The 16,911-nt window shown below is 40.2% G+C and overlaps 1 protein-coding gene across 1 annotated transcript; it reads right to left on the bottom strand.

Moving 5' to 3' along the window:
* Positions 1-11,510: 11,510 nt before the first annotated feature.
* LOC119033801 (homeobox protein Hox-D9b-like) lies at positions 11,511-15,428 on the bottom strand. The gene is made up of 2 exons (XM_037124344.1): positions 14,333-15,428; positions 11,511-12,155 (listed from the first exon to the last, which is right to left on the bottom strand). The coding sequence occupies exons 1-2, from the start codon at positions 15,018-15,020 to the stop codon at positions 11,911-11,913; spliced, it is 933 nt and encodes a 310-aa protein (XP_036980239.1). The 5' UTR covers positions 15,021-15,428; the 3' UTR covers positions 11,511-11,910.
* Positions 15,429-16,911: the final 1,483 nt, after the last annotated feature.

The following is a 16,911-nucleotide window of genomic DNA, read 5'->3' on the forward strand; positions in this document are numbered from 1 at the left end:
GTTTTTTCACAGGAAGAACTTCAAGTTTTCTTTTGGTTTTTCAGCTGAAAGACGCACATCGAGCCACTTTGTGTTATGAATGATGTATCGGTGGATTTAACGCCTCCAAATCTATGAAAATAGCCACTTTATGTACATGTGCATTTAAAAATATGACTTTAATGTGTCTAGTGACCATTTTTAGGACTGTAGAGTCAGCCAACAACAACCTTTAGTTACGTTCTTATCAAGATTTCTCATCTAAAGCATTTATTGGTTTGTACACACTTAAATCTACATTTAACAGGTAATTGTGGCTAAATGCAGTTGTGTTATGATACAAATATGAGTCAGTAATGATGCTTCTTTCACCTTGTCACCCTTTCTATCAGCTTTATGTCTTAGTTTGAGCATTTAGAGGTGCAGGGATGGATTGAAGGAGGTCCACAGGTCGTTTTATAACACCTGCAGATCTGCTGATCGTGTTTCTGAATGTGAAATCTATTCATGCAGGAATGATGTGCAAATGCAGCTACTTTTATTTTGAAAGGCTGGTGAAAGAGACACATTTATCTGGTGAAATAAACAGCCTAACAACACCATTATTCTGAAGTCCTGTGGTGAAACGCTGCTTACCGAGTGAATCTCATCTATTATGCAACATTCACTTAATGCATATTGATCCGTGAACATTAATAACGACACAATACGCAGCAGATCACGGTGGCTGTTTTCCATCTGCACACAGCAGCATCAGTAACTGGAGATCTGATCGTTTTCACACTATCATGCTGATAAACTGCAGTTGACATGTCAAAGCTCAGTGTTGGTACCTGGTGCGAGCTGGAGCTGGACTCTTCTGCTGGACTCCATTTTCCTCTGCAGCAGCATCCTGAAACCAACACAACAAGACACGAAACAAGATGAGAAACTCAAGAGCACAGAGAACAAAACCAGGCAGAGATCAGTGGAAACGACACCAGTCCGCAAGAAGTTTGGAGAAGTAGAATTAGACAGTCGACACAAAGAAGAAGACGTGAGTTAAATCAATTCATGCATCTGGTTTTTGTTGTTTTTTTCCCCACATCCTGTCGGTAATAATCGATATTATCTGTGTGACGTGTGAGAACGAGCAGTGTGAGTGAAGCATTACAGCATCACATCGAACGAATAAACGAGACGAACCTGCGTGTTTCCGTCGTCAGACCGCAGGAAGATGAAAGAGAAGAGCAGAGGAGCCGACATGGAGCGCGCGGGACCCGAGGAGCAGCTCTGCGCGAGCGAGAGCGCGCGAGGTGAGGCTGCCCGTCAGGGTGCGCACTGCGCGCGCACACATGACCGACCGCGGCCAATAGCCGCCGGTGTTTGCTCGTTAAACGGGTTTTATGATCCGTGTGTGTGTGTGTGTGTGTGTGTGTGTGTGTGTGTGTGTGTGTGTGTGTGTGTGTGTGTGTGTGTGTGTGTGTGTGTGTAAATCACGCAAGTAGAAATGGGAATTTGTGGCAGCTGCACTCTGGAGAAAGCTGTATTCCAACACACACTGATACATAAAGAAATGTGTATAGACACACACACACACACACACACACACACACACACACACACACAGAACATTTGTTTATCATTAATAAAAAGGCCTGTAAAATAATCAACTCTTGCATTTCTGTTTATTCTGGCCAAATTTCGATGTCAGGTATTTATTTGAAATGTATAAAGGTAGGCTACATTTCAGCTCATTTTATGTTTAATAAATTAATTAGTTTAATAATTAGTATTTTAGCTTTTTTTTCCGACAGTGAATGGAACCAAACAGTCCCGCAATCTAAAATAACTTAATCCCACCAAAATATAAATCAAATCAAATTTCAGCCTCCATCAAATGAGACAAAATTATCAAATCAAATACATTTTTATTAATACAGCCTCAAAATCACAGTCACGTCGCCTCAGTGGTCTTTACAGTTCTTGTTCTCAGACCCTCATGGAATAATAAAACAAATCACCCAAACACATTAAACACACAAACACACAAACGCGCGTAATGTAAAGAAAAATCGGACATTTCACAGGAAGCGATGATACATTTTGAGACTCACACATGAAATATCAAACCTTCTTCTTCTGTCTGTAGGCGACATGTTCAGTTCCATCTCTCTGACGCAATACGAACAGTGTGACTAAATACAATACAACCAAAAATAATCATAAAAAATAATCATAATTACTAGAGATGAGAATTAATTTAAATCCGTCCAGACATTATTACGTAACTATTTCCAGACGAAATAATTAAATGAAACATAATATTTACATTCAATGAAATTATTTTTTTGATTTTTTAAAATTGATATCTTTTATAAAATATTGCAATCGGCTTGTTTGCTTGCTGTGATTTTTCTCTAAAAATAAAGCAGATATATTTACTGTTAATTATTTAAAGCTGCATTAGGCCTCGCTTTTATTTGTTTGCCCACTTGGGGGCAGCAGAGACACAGGGAGGTTAAACTTTGAGGCCTAAAACACAATGAGAGTGTTTCACATTTTAATTTGTAACATTATTGGAGTAAAATCTCACAAACAGCTTCTTTGATTTATTTCTAAAGATCAATAAAACTCTTTGCTTTTGTCTGGGGATCATAGCACCAGAACAGCTCCTGGTTCCACCTCGTATGAAGCCAAACATTCTCCAGAACACGACCCGAACTGTAATATATTCATCCCAGCACATTCTTCACACCTGATGTCTGACTTTTCTTGCACAAAATCGTCCAAGTTCAGCAGCTGAAGTGTTTCTCTGCCGGGCTGATATATGAGAGGCTGTTACTCTCTCCTCTCCTGCTGCTTCCTTCTTCATCTCCTTCATCCTCAACAGACTGAATATAATTAAATCACATTTTCACTTTTTTTTACACTCTGTCTGCAAAAGATAAAATGGCTGCCATATCCAAAAAGAACATCATCAGTTTAAGGTCGCAATCATTTCTATTTTTTTTATTCCACCTGCAAGATTTAAACCAGTGGAACAAATCTCGTGAGCGTGTTTTAACGGCTAACAGAAGTTTGAGTGAACAAAAAGAGAATCACGGCCATTTTTATTCAGCACTCTCAATTAAAATTATAATTCATTAATTCTTTTATACTTGTGTGTCGTCATGTCAGATATCAGGTGGTTTATAAGCCTCTCAGGCAAAAATCTCCAAATGGTCTCATTCCATCTTAATTTCTACAAATCAACCTAAAAGCTGCAGTCAAAACATCATTTACATTTTCATTTTTGGTGATAAACACCACAATCTGACATTTTAGTTTACTTCATAATGAAAGGAGACATGAAGAGAGGCAGAAAACATGCAATCTGAGCAGCTTCCATGTTTCATTCTGCATATTCTGAATCCTGCATTTGTCACATCACTGAAATCCAACACAACATTTGAATACATCATACAGTAATTCTACAGGGCGGACATCAGCCTCGTAATTAATTCTCCCTGTGATATATACCAGCCGGTGTATGTTCTGTTATGTATTTGTCTGGGTGGGGGGTGTGCACTGATTTATGGTTTTTGTCTTTTTATTGCAATGCAACCCTCTGAGAACACGAGCAGACGGATGTGTTTACAGCGTTTTAATGCCCCACGTTTATTTTAAAACTCGGTCATTCATGTCACATTTAATCCACAGTGGAAGAGAAAGAGAAGGAGAGAGAGACAGAGGAGGAGGAGGAGGAGGAGGAGGAGGAGGAGGAGGAGGAGGAGGAGGAGGAGGAGGAGGAGGAGGAGGCCTCCATAACAACATGATGGATTTCTTACACTGTGTTACAGATTCGCAATATGAAGACAGATGCTGTCATCATTCTGTTACGGGACATTTTAAATTGAACTTAAAGTGGAGGATGTTTGAATGCTGCGAGAGAAGAAGGGGTGACAACATTAAACCATGTTCAGAGTTGTTTCTTTTTATGTCTCCATGAGGTTTTGTTCACTGGAGGACAGTCTCAAGGTGACTGCAGAGACCTTGAGGTTTTATTTTGAAGAGGAAAAGAGGAAGAGGAAGTAGCCTCACACACTCCTCTGACTGCAGCATGTTGTCCAGCTCTCACATGGAAATGTTTGTGGAGGCTTCATGATTTATTTGTCGTCTTAATTCACATTTCATGTGATTGTGCGTCGCTCTGCCTTCAGTATAAACTCACCACAACCTCCAAATCAGGATAAACATCATTAAGGCATCATGTCACTGTGTAGAAACAGAGATATTTATTCTGGAACAGTTAAATTTACTGATTTAAAGCTGTTATCAGACAGCAGCTGTGTGTTTCTGATGGCGTCTCATGTCGACGGTTTAATCTTAATCTGCACATTTATCCCTGAAACAGGATGTCATGGATCATAAATACTGTTCCAGTGGAAAGAAGTCTTAGAATGAGACTTTTTCACCAGTTTGTCATTGAACCTTTATGTAAAACACAGACAGGTGGATCAGCAGGAGTGAGTATATTTACTCAAGTAGCTTTCTGTCTTTCTTTCTTTCTTTCTTTCTTTCTTTCTTTCTTTCTTTCTTTCTTTCTTTCTTTCTTTCTTTCTTGAGTCTACTTCCTCTACTCATACTCTGGTATCCTGTACATATTAGTCTACATTTTTTCAGTTATCATGATATTGTTTAATTTAATGTTTCTTGTATTATTCTCTGCACACTGAGATCAAACTTAACTACGGTCAGATCTCTTGTTTCTGTTCACACATACTTGGTCAAAAAATCTGATTCTGATTCTTCTTCTTTAAAAAACAAAAATGTGTTCTTTTTAATTTCCTTTGACATCTTGATCCACCACAGTACAGGTGACATATATTCACACACTCAACACACATGCAGCTGAGGAAACATGATGGTTTGACTCATTTTGATTTGGACTCTGAATCTCAGTGTGACAGTTCACCGCAGCGCGACACTGCCACCCAGCGGACAGAGTCAGTAACTACACACACATTCAGGATAAACACATTTTTCCTGGTGTTGAGGTTTTATTTGTGTGTTTCAGTCTCTAAAACTTCTTCACATCCTCAAACCTTTTCACCCAGAGGCTCCACTCTGAGACAGCAACAGTAAAATCACACATTATTCATTTTATTCCACATGATCCGACGCTCGTACCGTCACATTTAAAGAGAAGAGGACCGAACTGTTTATTTATCTCTGTATTATATCCTCCTGCTGCTGCTGCTGGTCGGCCATGTTCCTCCTGCAGAGACTCGTCAGCTCCTCACACCTTCCAAACGATCCTCCTGCTCGTGACTCACCTGAGTTCCTCGTTACTGCACCGCTGAGGATTCATCTGAAGTTATTATGTTGGGAGCAACAATTAATCCGGAGCAATCATCTGGAAATTGGTTGTCCCATTTAATTCCACAATTATTGTTCCCGCTGTTGTAGTTTGTTATGCGGTTATTTCGTTTGTTTTCATTTCGGAACACACCTTCGAGTTACACCCGGAATTTAATCAGAATATATAAACCTTTTTTTTTTTCCTCTCCTTTATCTTCGTTGTTTCCACTCTCGCCTTTATTCTCGCTGCAGGACAGAATTATTTTTGTGCTGTTATGTTAAATATAAACATATTTAAACCTGAGATTATTCTACATTTTCTAGCTTTCTTGTGTTTCTCAGCTTTTATATATTTTAATCTTTACAAAGCTGCAGCTCTCGGTCGATACTTGGAAAATACGCGCGCACACTGCGTGCGTAAAAGACGCACAGACGGACATTTTTTGATAAGAAAATGATGCCAGGAGGTTAATTTCTACCGCTTCTAATTCAAAGAAAAACACAGAAAAACACATTATTAATGTTTTGAACGCATAAGCGATGAAATCACGAGTGATAACCTGATTTTAAACATCTCAGGCCTCGAGTTTAAAGTCTTGAATCCAGCCTGCAGCGCTCCCCGGACACACACACACGCTTTTGTTTTACGTTTGAATCTCCTGTCCGGTGAAATTTCCTGTGTTTTGTGGTGTGCAGAGACGTGATTGAAGCTGTCTGCTCTCAGCTGCGGACAATGACTTTTAACATGTAGAAGGACAGTCGAGGCTCCGCGGGGGCAGGAAAGAGTGTCCAATAAAACCATATAGTCCCGATGACTGTCTGGCCTAAATGACTTTATGGCGGAGCCCTCTCTCCCTCCTCTCCCTCCTCCTCTCCCTCCTCCTTCTCTCCCTCCTTCTCTGTGTCTTGGGTGTGGGGAAAGTCACGTTTATTCTCCAAATGCATGCTGTTGCTTTATGACCCTGCAGTAGGATGAGCGGATTATATGGCCGCAATAAATGAGGGAAGCTACGAGGCGCTGCACTGACTTTGACAAAACAAGGAGGCCCGGAATGTCTCTCTGTGGACTCAAACCCACAACACGTACCTGGGAGCGGTGAAACACCTTGACGTTGGAACAATATCGTCCTCATAATGTCACATAAATGGCATTGTTATCCGGTTAAATGTCAAATATGGAGACTGGAGTTGGAGGTTTTGTCTCTTGGAGGATGAAAACATGAACATACGGAGAGAATGAGACTGATTTTAACCTCCAGAAGGAATAAATTCAGTTCAGCAGTCTCGTATTTTGTACATTTAATCAAAAATATTCACATTATCCTCTTGTAGGACCTCCCCAGAATAATACTGTTATAATCAGACTGGTTTATTTGTAACGAGACGTCATTTCAGTGCAGCGGAGTCTTTGTGTTGTTGTGTGTGTTTCTCATTGTTGGTCGATAATCCGGTCAAACATCAGACATCACACTCTGCTTTTCTCGTGTTAGTCTCCAGTAGGATCGTCTCTGAATAATATCAGATAAAACTATGGTGCAGAAACTAATTATTTAGTTAAAAGAAGTCATTTTAGTGCAGTAGTAGTTGTGTTTGTGTGTGTTTTTCTTTAAAATACTCGATTTATTGGCCAATAATCCTGTGAAACCTCAAACATCAGCCTACATATTGTTTTTTTTAGTGTTGTTCTCTCGTAAAGATCCTCCTGTAGTGATGCTGCAGGATACAGTGATGACAACAAGACAGACTTCATCATTACAAGTTGTTTGTTTGTTTGTGCTGCTCGATCTCATATAAAAACTAAAGTGAAATAATCGCATTATTTGTCTTGAATCCAATGAAACGTTCGATCTTAACGCTCCTCTCATCCCGAATGACGCGGGATACAATTAAGACAAGACTCATTTTATTATTATTATTATAAGTTATTTTAACGGAGTTATAGAAATATTGTGTGTTTTTCTATCTCATACACTTGTTAAAGTAAAATAATCGCATTATTTGTCTGTAATCAGTAAAACGTCAAACATGCGAGTATTTTTTTTTTTCTCTTGTAGGATCAATTCAGCATAAAACTATTTGATCAACACCCATTTTCATTAGTATTAGTTGTCATGTTAGCGCAGTATTAGTATTTTGTGTGTGTTTCTCTATTTCATATCGAAACTTTAATCAAATAATCGTATTATTCGTCAGTTTGAGTCATTAGACAATAATCTTTCTTAATGTTCTTCTCTTGGAGGATCGTCCCAAATGATCCAGGATTAAACTATGACAGCGACTCTAATATATGATTATACTTTGTAATTTAATGCAGTAGTAGTGGCAGTATTTGGCGTGTTTCTCTGTATCATATATATATTAAAATAAAATCGCATTTTCCTTCTACAGTCCGGTGAAACGTCCAAAACAGAACCTGCCTTTGTCTTGTCCTTCTACTGTCGGCTCGTCCTATAATAATAATAATAATAATAATAATAATAATAATAATAATAATAATAATAATACAATAGGATAAAACTACAGGATGAAGATTGATCTATGAGCGATGTATTATTTTGTGTTAATCTCATTATCGGTGTATAATCGAGTGAAACGTGACTCGTGTTGTTGTGGAGTAAATTGCAGATTAACACTGTGACACCTCACAGATTCTGTTTTTATAAGAAGCCTCGTGATTGTGCAGCAGTGAGCTGATCGTCACCTGATGTTCTGTTCGTCTCCATCTCACACAGGAAATGAAACAACGACGTTAAAGGTTGAAGTAAATATCCAGAGAGATGAAGAAATGTGTGTGTGTGTGTGTGTGTGTGTGTGTGTGTGTGTGTGTGTGTGTGTGTGTGTGCAGCTGCAGCGCGGCGCAGTGAGACAGATTAACTACTGCTTCTAGTATCATCCCATAATAATAATAATAATAATAATAATAATAATAATAATAATAATAATAATAATAATAATAATACAGGTAATATAACCGCTATAATAAAACTACTGTAAGAACAAGATATTTCATGTCGTCTATTTAGTGCCGTCGCATCGTAGCAGCTATAATGTGAAAAAAAAAAGCGTAAATATGATAAAAATCACATCTATCCTGTGATAATCGAACCAAAGGATTGCATGCAAATGTATTATCATCATCATTATTGTTATTATTGGGTGTGATTTTCACTGAGGTCAAAAAATGTGACAAAATGTAAAAAACAAAAAATGAGATTAAATGAATTCTAATGCGCCATTTCAAACATCTCGTCACTGCGTTTCCTAAAAAATGTATGAAGAGCATTTAAAACATCCACTTTTAAAGGTTCACTCTCATTTAGGCCTATTTGTCGTTTTTTACAACACCAGGGTTGTAAAACGAGGCTGAGTTTAAGTCCCTCTGTGTTACAGGAGAGAAGCGGAAGGCTGTCTGGAGGTCTGAGTGACGCCCTTGGAGTAGAAACCAGCAGTTACTGGTTCGTACTGGTTACAGAATATCACACTGTATTATTAATATAATAATGGATGTAATTATGTGACGGTAGAGCAGAAATAACTCGTCTACTCTGACAATAAAACTAGTATTAGTGGCGTAAAATGCCCCCAAAACATGAACTGAATTATAAAATAATCACACCAGGAAAAGTGCATAATTAACAATCTTTTATTTCATTGATAAAAATCCCCACGAGCAGCATATTTAATGAGCTTCCTGTCGTCACACACACCGTGTCTGGGTCCAGTCAGCAGGCTGAAGGCAAACGGAGCCTGATCCAACTGTGAGTCTCTTCTCTCCCAGCAGAGAATCCCGTCTCCATCCAGAAAACACACACAAAAACACAACAAAACAAAACAAGAAACTTAGAAATATCCCTTTAAAGTTCCCTTTATAGTGTGTGAGGGTGGTGTAATTTGTTACTGTACATTCTGAGATGACACTTTTGCTGGTTGTGCGTTGTTTTGTTGTTTTGTTGTTTTGTTGTTTTTTCTTTTTAAACTCGAGCTTGTTTGTTCTTACAGGAGGTAAAATGAACCGTCGGACTGCAGTCACACCATAGCTTAGCCATGACTGGTGTGTGTGTGTGTGTGTGTGTGTGTGTGTGTGTGTAGGCATGTCCATGTCTGCAATACATGACCCACAGTAACAACAGATATACACATAGCAACAATGACGACCACAACAACAATAACAACAGATACGCCCGTCGAGGCCACATGCACAGTTTATAAAAACAAAACAAAGAAGTTTATTCTGTTTTTTATCTTTTTTTTTTTTTTTTAAAGTCCCTTATGAATATTATTTTAGGGGAGACCAGTCGGTTGTAACACAGAGAAAATGCTCCAATCAGGAGCCAGATAAAGAGAACAACATGATTGTTGACGTGGAGGCCCTGAAAGAAACTGAATCACTCGAGCGCATCTTCATGTTCCAGTTTTTCTTCAATTGTTTTTACAATAGTTTGCTTATTTGTTCATTGTGTAGTTAAAACTACCAAACCTGACCCACTTTTCTGATCCAAAACAAGTTCTTCTCTTTGTCAAAATGCTTCTTTGACTGACATTACACATATTTCAGAATGAGCGACGTGACCAGTTTCAGCCCTGGAAGGTAAAGAGTCTAACCTGACACTGAAACCTCTAATGAATCTGCACCAACACCCGAGTGTCTTGAAATACTTTAGGATTTGTGTAAACGGACATAAGTGTATTTTTATAAACAAGTTTATAAAGGAACAGTTCTTCAGTCGGTCACAAACAGATTTAAATTGATATCACAGACTTTCCCTCATCTTAACCTGGTAATAGATATCGTTTTGCTTTAACTCATCTTTCCTAAGGAAATACTGATTGCACGCTGTAACATCTGTAGATAAATGACACGTCCATGTGTAGATTGGTGATATTCACTGTGTTGTTCGGTCTGCCACCATCACAGAAAAGGGGAGCCATTGCACAACCAAAACAGGAAGAGGCACTGTTTTCCTCGGTCACTCTCCGCAGGTAACGGGGGGAACAACTGGACTAACTGTGGAAACTCTACACTGCAGTGGAAAAGGAACCCCGCTGAGGGAGGAGGCCAGGACGGAGAGGAGGGAGAGAGATGGAAACAAGAGCGAACGGACGAGCGTTCACTCGACAGAGAGCGCTCAGGTGTTGTGTCAAAGTCTGTTCTCCTCGTTGATATGTGTTTCCTCTCACCACCGGGACCAAGAGCCGAGTGTTTTAGGTCAAATCGTGATTGTTGTGGTTGTTTTTGCTTTGGACAGGCAGCAGTAGCCGTGTTACTGAGGCTGTCTGTGTGACAGAGGAAGCAGTAATACCACAGGGGAAGGTTCCTTTAACCAAACTGAATCAAATATATAAACTGTGGAGACTCTTTCGGAAAACTTAAAATAAGATTAAAAATCTTTACCCACCCACTTTTAGCTAGCAGCTACATTGAAGAGTCTGACTTACAAATGGGTGTAAATAACATCTTTGCAAATCAATGTGGTGCTCTTGGTGCCTCTGGACACTTGGATTACACCAGACGAGCTGGATGAAGACTGTTTATCTTTTCTTCCAGGGTGTTTTTTTAGATCTACTTCAGTTGTTTAGGAGAACGCTGCAACACGGTTGCAGAAATGTTTCATGGGCTACGAAACTTCACCCGACTTTCCATCAGCTGGAGGGTGAGAAGATGATTATGGACAAACTTATCCTTTAAATATTTTTGTGTGAACTGCACTTTAAATCACAGCACTTTTAACCAAGATTATAATCAAATTTCATCTTTAAATTCAATCTAACAAACTGATCAATACAGAACATAAATCTGCATCAGCTGCAACTGAAACTAATCACTTAAAATTCTCAGATTTTTCTCTACTTTCAGGAAATAAGCTGATTCTAAGTGCCAGGAGTCTCTCTGATCGTGTCTCCTCCACTAAAGTACTAAAGTTTAATTTTCAAATAAACACTCTCAAGTGCTCGGACATCAGAATTACTCACAAGATTTATCTAACTTCAGTTTCTCTTCGGCGTCTCGTTTGGCACACTGAAGCAATCTTTTTTACGAGGACAATAGTTTTCGCGTTAAATCATAAAACCCAGTTTGCATTCTGCCAGACAGCACGGACGATTTATGTGAAGTCAACGATGTGTCAAGTAGTTTCATTTCTTTCCGGACACGAGAGATATACAACCGCATCAGGAACAGATGTGTTTTTTTTAAAAAACAATGTGCGAAGTCTTTGATATCATCAAGTGTGTTTTTCTGATATCATTTTATGGATCTGATGTTTTATTCTGAGCGTTATTTACAGCCGCCCCTGGTCCACTGTCTTCATTTGGTAACATGCAGATGGGAGAGTTCGAGAAGATTTATCATGAAAAAGGCCAAAAGATAGGAGCATATTTTTCTTTCTTTTTTGAAGCGTTACAACACATCCTGGTCTCCCCCTGCAGAGTCACACCACTGCAGTGCTCCGAGGCGGCCATGTTAGAGCCACAATCCGTTGCTTAGTAACAGCTGATCATGCCAGATGATGAGGAGCACTGCATCACCTCCTCCACACCTATCCTGGATTTTAAAAAAAAAGACAAAAGAAAAAGAAAAAAACTACCCCAGCCTCTTCTTCTCCAAACCCATCATTCATTCATGCTCCTCCTGTCCCGGGTCATCAGCTTCTTCATCTTCATCCGTCTGTTCTGGAACCAGATTTTGACCTGTCTCTCAGTCAGATTTAAGAGTCCTGCCACCTCCAGGCGCCGGTCTCTGGTCAGGTACATGTTGTAGAGGAACTCCTTCTCCAGCTCCAGCGTCTGGTGTTTGGTGTACGGACACCTTTTCTTCCTGGTCGACTTGGCGTGGATCCAACTGGCTGAAGGGTTTTCTAGCAGGCGAGGAGACAGAAGTTCACAGATTTTATACTTAAATCTTGTACTGCTGCAAGAGCTGCGGCTAACAATTACTGCCTTGATTTATGAGTTAATCTGGCAATTGGTTTCACGACAGTGCAAACAGTGCAAAATGCTCATTACAGTTTCTCAAAGTGACGTCTCCAAACTGCTTCTTTAGTCCAAAACCCAAAAAAACTATAACTTTATCAAAAGAAATAACAAAGAGAAACATCAAATACTTAGATTTAAAAAGATGGAATCATTAAATGCTGAAACTTTCACTTTCAAAATTCAAAATCAAGACAGTTTCTATCAATATTCTCCAAACCGACTTCTTGATTAATCGACTAATCGTTGCAGCTATAATTGGTTGGTGTGTATCTGAGTGTGTGTGTGTGTGTGTGTGTGTGTGTGTGTGTGTGTGTGTGTGTGTGTGTGTGTGTGTGTGTGTGTGTGTGTGTGTGCCATGTGGAGTTCAAAGACTGACATAAAAAAAAAAAAAAAAATCAAAGTAAATATTCTCAGGAACAGGTTTTATGAGCCTGCAACTTTTGGCTCATTAGAAAAAGAAACAGCAGCACGCAGCTCCATAAATAAAGACAGAGTTCAGCTGCAGCTGTGACCCAAACACTTAGTGAACTTTATTGGCATTAGGTTTTGTTTATGCTCTCATTCCACACTTCCTTCATTTCAATAACGTAACATAATTTGGCTTATCGAATCATGTTCCTGGCTCCTGATGGAGCTTCAGAGCCTTAAAGACAGTAAATGCAGCAGAGTGTCTCCTGTCTGTCACACTGCTGATAACCGCTGCTTCATTTTTAAAGGATTTTAAGCACAGTTGGAGGGGAGATATTTGAGCTATTGACTGATATGAAAATGTTTTATTGACCACTTTAACAGGCGGGAAGCAGCCAGAGAGTGCTGGGAAAAATTATGGCTGGACAGACAGACAGACAGACAGACAGACAGACAGACAGACAGACAGACAGGCTGCAACACAGCAACAAGTATTTTTTTTGGCTGTGGAGATCCGACAGTCACACCTCACAGGAGACATCTCTGTTATATCTGCTTCAAATACTGAATTATTTATTTTTTGGGCTGGACTTCAGTCTCTCTGAATCCTGTATGTGACAATAAGTAGAACAGTTGGAAGAATCATAGCAGTTTAAAAAAGTTTTAAAACTAATTTCTGAAGCAAAGAAAAATAACTAGTGTGGCCTAATAATCAAGAAAATCCTCCCCGGTCATTGTGTTTTTGTTTGACCTATTTTCCTCTGCAGACTTTTTAAGAATGATCACTTTACACAGATGAAAATAATCCCTGACTCTTTGTACTGGAGCTGGAAGTAACTCCCTAAAATCCACAATTAAGGGGGGAAAAAAAGTAAAATAAATGTAATTATGTGATGGATTGTGTCAAGCTAGTTTCACGTCTGCACAAAATGACCTCCATACCAAACAGAAGCCATACCAGTGGCCGCCTGGAGGAGGGAAATAAAACTGAAAAACCTACAAGCTTTGAGAGTGAGCAGAGAGAAAAAGAGCCAAAAAAAAATTACATTGAGTTTGGCGCCTTCCTTATGAATTAATAAGCAGTTTTCAGGGTAAATTGTTGGATGGAAGTGGAAGAATGAAAGACTTAAATATTTAATCTCTTCAGTGTGAACAAATTGGATCCATCTCTCGTGGAAAAACAAATTAAGGACTTATTTGTGGCTGCTTCTGAAAAAGCTACAGCAGTGAAACTTGCACAGTTTATTAGCACAAATTATTGGTTATAAAAGCTTTTTTGTTTTTTTGTTTTTTCGGCTAAAAAAGCTCCGAGCGTTGATGTCAGGAAACTCAATCCTGCACAAATCAAAGCTGATCATTCCTACCTGCGTTTCCGCTCTCGTGACAAATAGTTAAATAACAGCAATAGCTGCTTAATTATTTTAATGGACAATAAAGTTTTATATTTTACCGTTTACAAGACATTTATAGGCCTATAAAAGTCACACACACTTACTTACTTGGCCCACATTCTCTCTCTCTCTGTCAAACACACACACACACACACACACACACACACACACACACACACACACACAAACACACACAGACACACACACCTGTGTATGCACATGCTAATAAACATTCCTCAGTTTGGTATATCTGTGTTTACCCGGGTCAAGCTGTGGCTGTGTTTTTCTCTCCTCGACCTCCTTCTTGGGCTCCGGCTTCCTCCCCAGCTCCTCCACGGTCCCAAGCCGCTCGAGGACCACCTCGGCCGGGCTGGCGAAGCTGGAATCCGCGGGGCTGTCGACGTGTGACGGCGGGGAATTCTCCGGTTTCACCGCCTCGAACCTCGGGCTCGGATTGGAGAGGTCACCCTGAGCGGGGAGACACGAGGGGAAACCAGCCGACACATGCGACAGAGAGGTGTCCGAGGTGGGAGTCGCTCCCTCCCAGCAGCGGACGAATCTGCTGTCGGAGGGGGCCGAGGATGCGAGGTGCTCGGTGTGGGTCTGCGTCTGCGGGCCGTAGTACGGGTGGTGATGGCTCAGGAGGTGATGTGGATGGAAAAGACCGGGGATGGAGGAGCCGGGGGTGGACTGCAGCTGCGGGGAAGAGGATGAAGAGGATGTCGAGTTGTTTGTCCAGGGAGAGAAGCCGTTTAAGCTCGTTTGTTTGTTGGAAAAATGTGAAAAATCCGGAATGTGTGAGCCGGGGGTCCCCTCCTCCTCCTCCGCTCCCCGGGCTGGCTTTGCGCAGCCGGCCGTCGAACCCTGCAAGCCTCCCGGGATGAAATGTGCACCGTACGGCTCCTCGGTCTGGAGCCCCATCATGGAATAATAATTCGTTAGCGACATGTTTATTTTATTATTTCAATAAAAAGACACTTAAGTGCGCCTGTAAAACGTTAGATGGGCTGGTATAGTGGCTTACATCCTCCCCTAAAATGGTAGTAATTTTTTTTCCTGCCCATACCTTCTCCTCGGCTGCCCATTGGTTACATTGCGGATCACATGGTTAGACTGTATTTACCCGGTATATGACATAAATCAAGTAATTCTTTTGTGCTCAGTGATGTGGTTGTAGGCCCGCCGTCCTGCTGCCAGACCGGCCCGAGTGCAGCAGCGGATACAGAAGGTTTTAAAGCTGAGACTGAAACATCGTTTTACAAGCTGAATAAAAAGTAGCAGGGAGCCGTTTACAAGCTTGTGTGAAGCGTGTGTGTGTGTGTGTGTGTGTGTGTGTGTGTGTGTGTGTGTGTGTGTGTGTGTCCTCAGAGTATAACGGGGCTGTACAGAGAGAGATGGGCTTTGGCTTTTCTTTGTCTGGACAAGTGATTTCATTGATCTTGAGCTTTCAGTGAAAATATTCTGCTTTTACGCGCAGCTGCTGTAACTTCTACCCAAAACCACACAGCGCCCTGAATAGTCTTGAACTGTTTCAGCAATTTATTATTTACAAGTTTCAAGCTGCCTTTTGTTTTTATTTATTTACTGACCCAATAAATTTGCCCACTTATTCATACTTTGTCAACAAAAAAATAAATAAAATGATGGCGCCAGTGTGCGTAATTACGCACAGATATTTCTGAAAACGTCTTCGTATTTGGAAATTTTGCTGTTGTGATCCGTCTATGTCCAGTGGAAACAATTTTGGTGAGTTAAATTTGTAGGACAAATTGAATTACTTAGTTTGCCTTTAACTGAATAAACCATTTACATCCTCATGTGATTATCGGAGAAATGCAAAACCAGGGCGTTTTTCTTAGCTGATGAATAATTTACATTTTGAAGGGACACATGAGTCCGTCTGTATCTTTTCTGTCGGTGTAATAAACCAGTGGTCACGACCCAGTAGAGTTGTACAATTGACAATATTATCTACAGCCCACTGAAAACTTTGCATTTTAAAAGCCATATTTGGCCCCGTGATGATTAACGTGAAGACTTTCTCCATTCACCGTCACTGTGTCCATATTTGTGTGGAGAATTGGAATTCCATTGGCTGGACAAGAGGGTGACAAGCAGGATGAGGGCGTGGCTTGCAACCAGACAAACAAGGTCCATAGACCTTGATCGCTGCTTCTTGTGCGCTCTTAGCGCCATCTGCTGGCTGGATTAGTTGGTGCAGGACAAGAGAGATTCCTAAACTTTATCATCCAGCATGGCACAGACAGGAGGCCCATGTCTGCAGAGTGCAGACTGCATTTAAGAAGATCTGGACTGTAAATAAATAAAACTCCAGGAGTTACACGATAGTTTAAAACTTAATGACATTTCAACTTAACTACCTGAAGCCATCTGCCTCTGGAATTACCACAGTGAAAGTATCTATTCACCAGCAGACCTCTGGTTTATTTCAGCACTCAATGCATTTTTGTTATGGCACCATATCAAGAAAGAATAAACTCTGTCAACTGGTCCCAACAGAAAAATGAAGACATTCATCATGAATTGATAGTTTCATTGAGCTGGATCCCTGAGGATCGAGGCTGGACGGATGTTATTGCTGTAACTTCCTCTAGTTTCCTCTAGAGGGCAGCGTCACCTTCACTGCTCCTGTAGGTGGAGATGTTCAAACAGCTGTTAGAGGCTGACATAGAAACGTATTTAACAGTCAGTAAGAAGTAATGGAAAGATTCTGGCGATGTAACTCAGTACATTTAACAAATTACTGGAGTAAAGTACAGTTTTGAGACACATGTTGTACCTTTTTCTCTGCTACAGTTATTTGATAAGTTGATTTAGT

This window comes from Acanthopagrus latus, chromosome 15 (genome assembly GCF_904848185.1).
Source record: "Acanthopagrus latus isolate v.2019 chromosome 15, fAcaLat1.1, whole genome shotgun sequence".
Classification (NCBI taxonomy): domain Eukaryota; kingdom Metazoa; phylum Chordata; class Actinopteri; order Spariformes; family Sparidae; genus Acanthopagrus; species Acanthopagrus latus.

What these genes read in the sequence shown, in the direction of transcription:
- LOC119033801 (XM_037124344.1), bottom strand. Translation starts at nt 15,020, where the DNA reads ATGTCGCTAACGAATTATTATTCCATGATGGGGCTCCAGACCGAGGAG. An exon ending in ACAGCCACAGCTTGACCCGG is followed by an intron (nt 12,156 to 14,332) that starts GTAAACACAGAT and finishes CTCGCCTGCTAG; the next exon opens with AAAACCCTTCAGCCAGTTGG.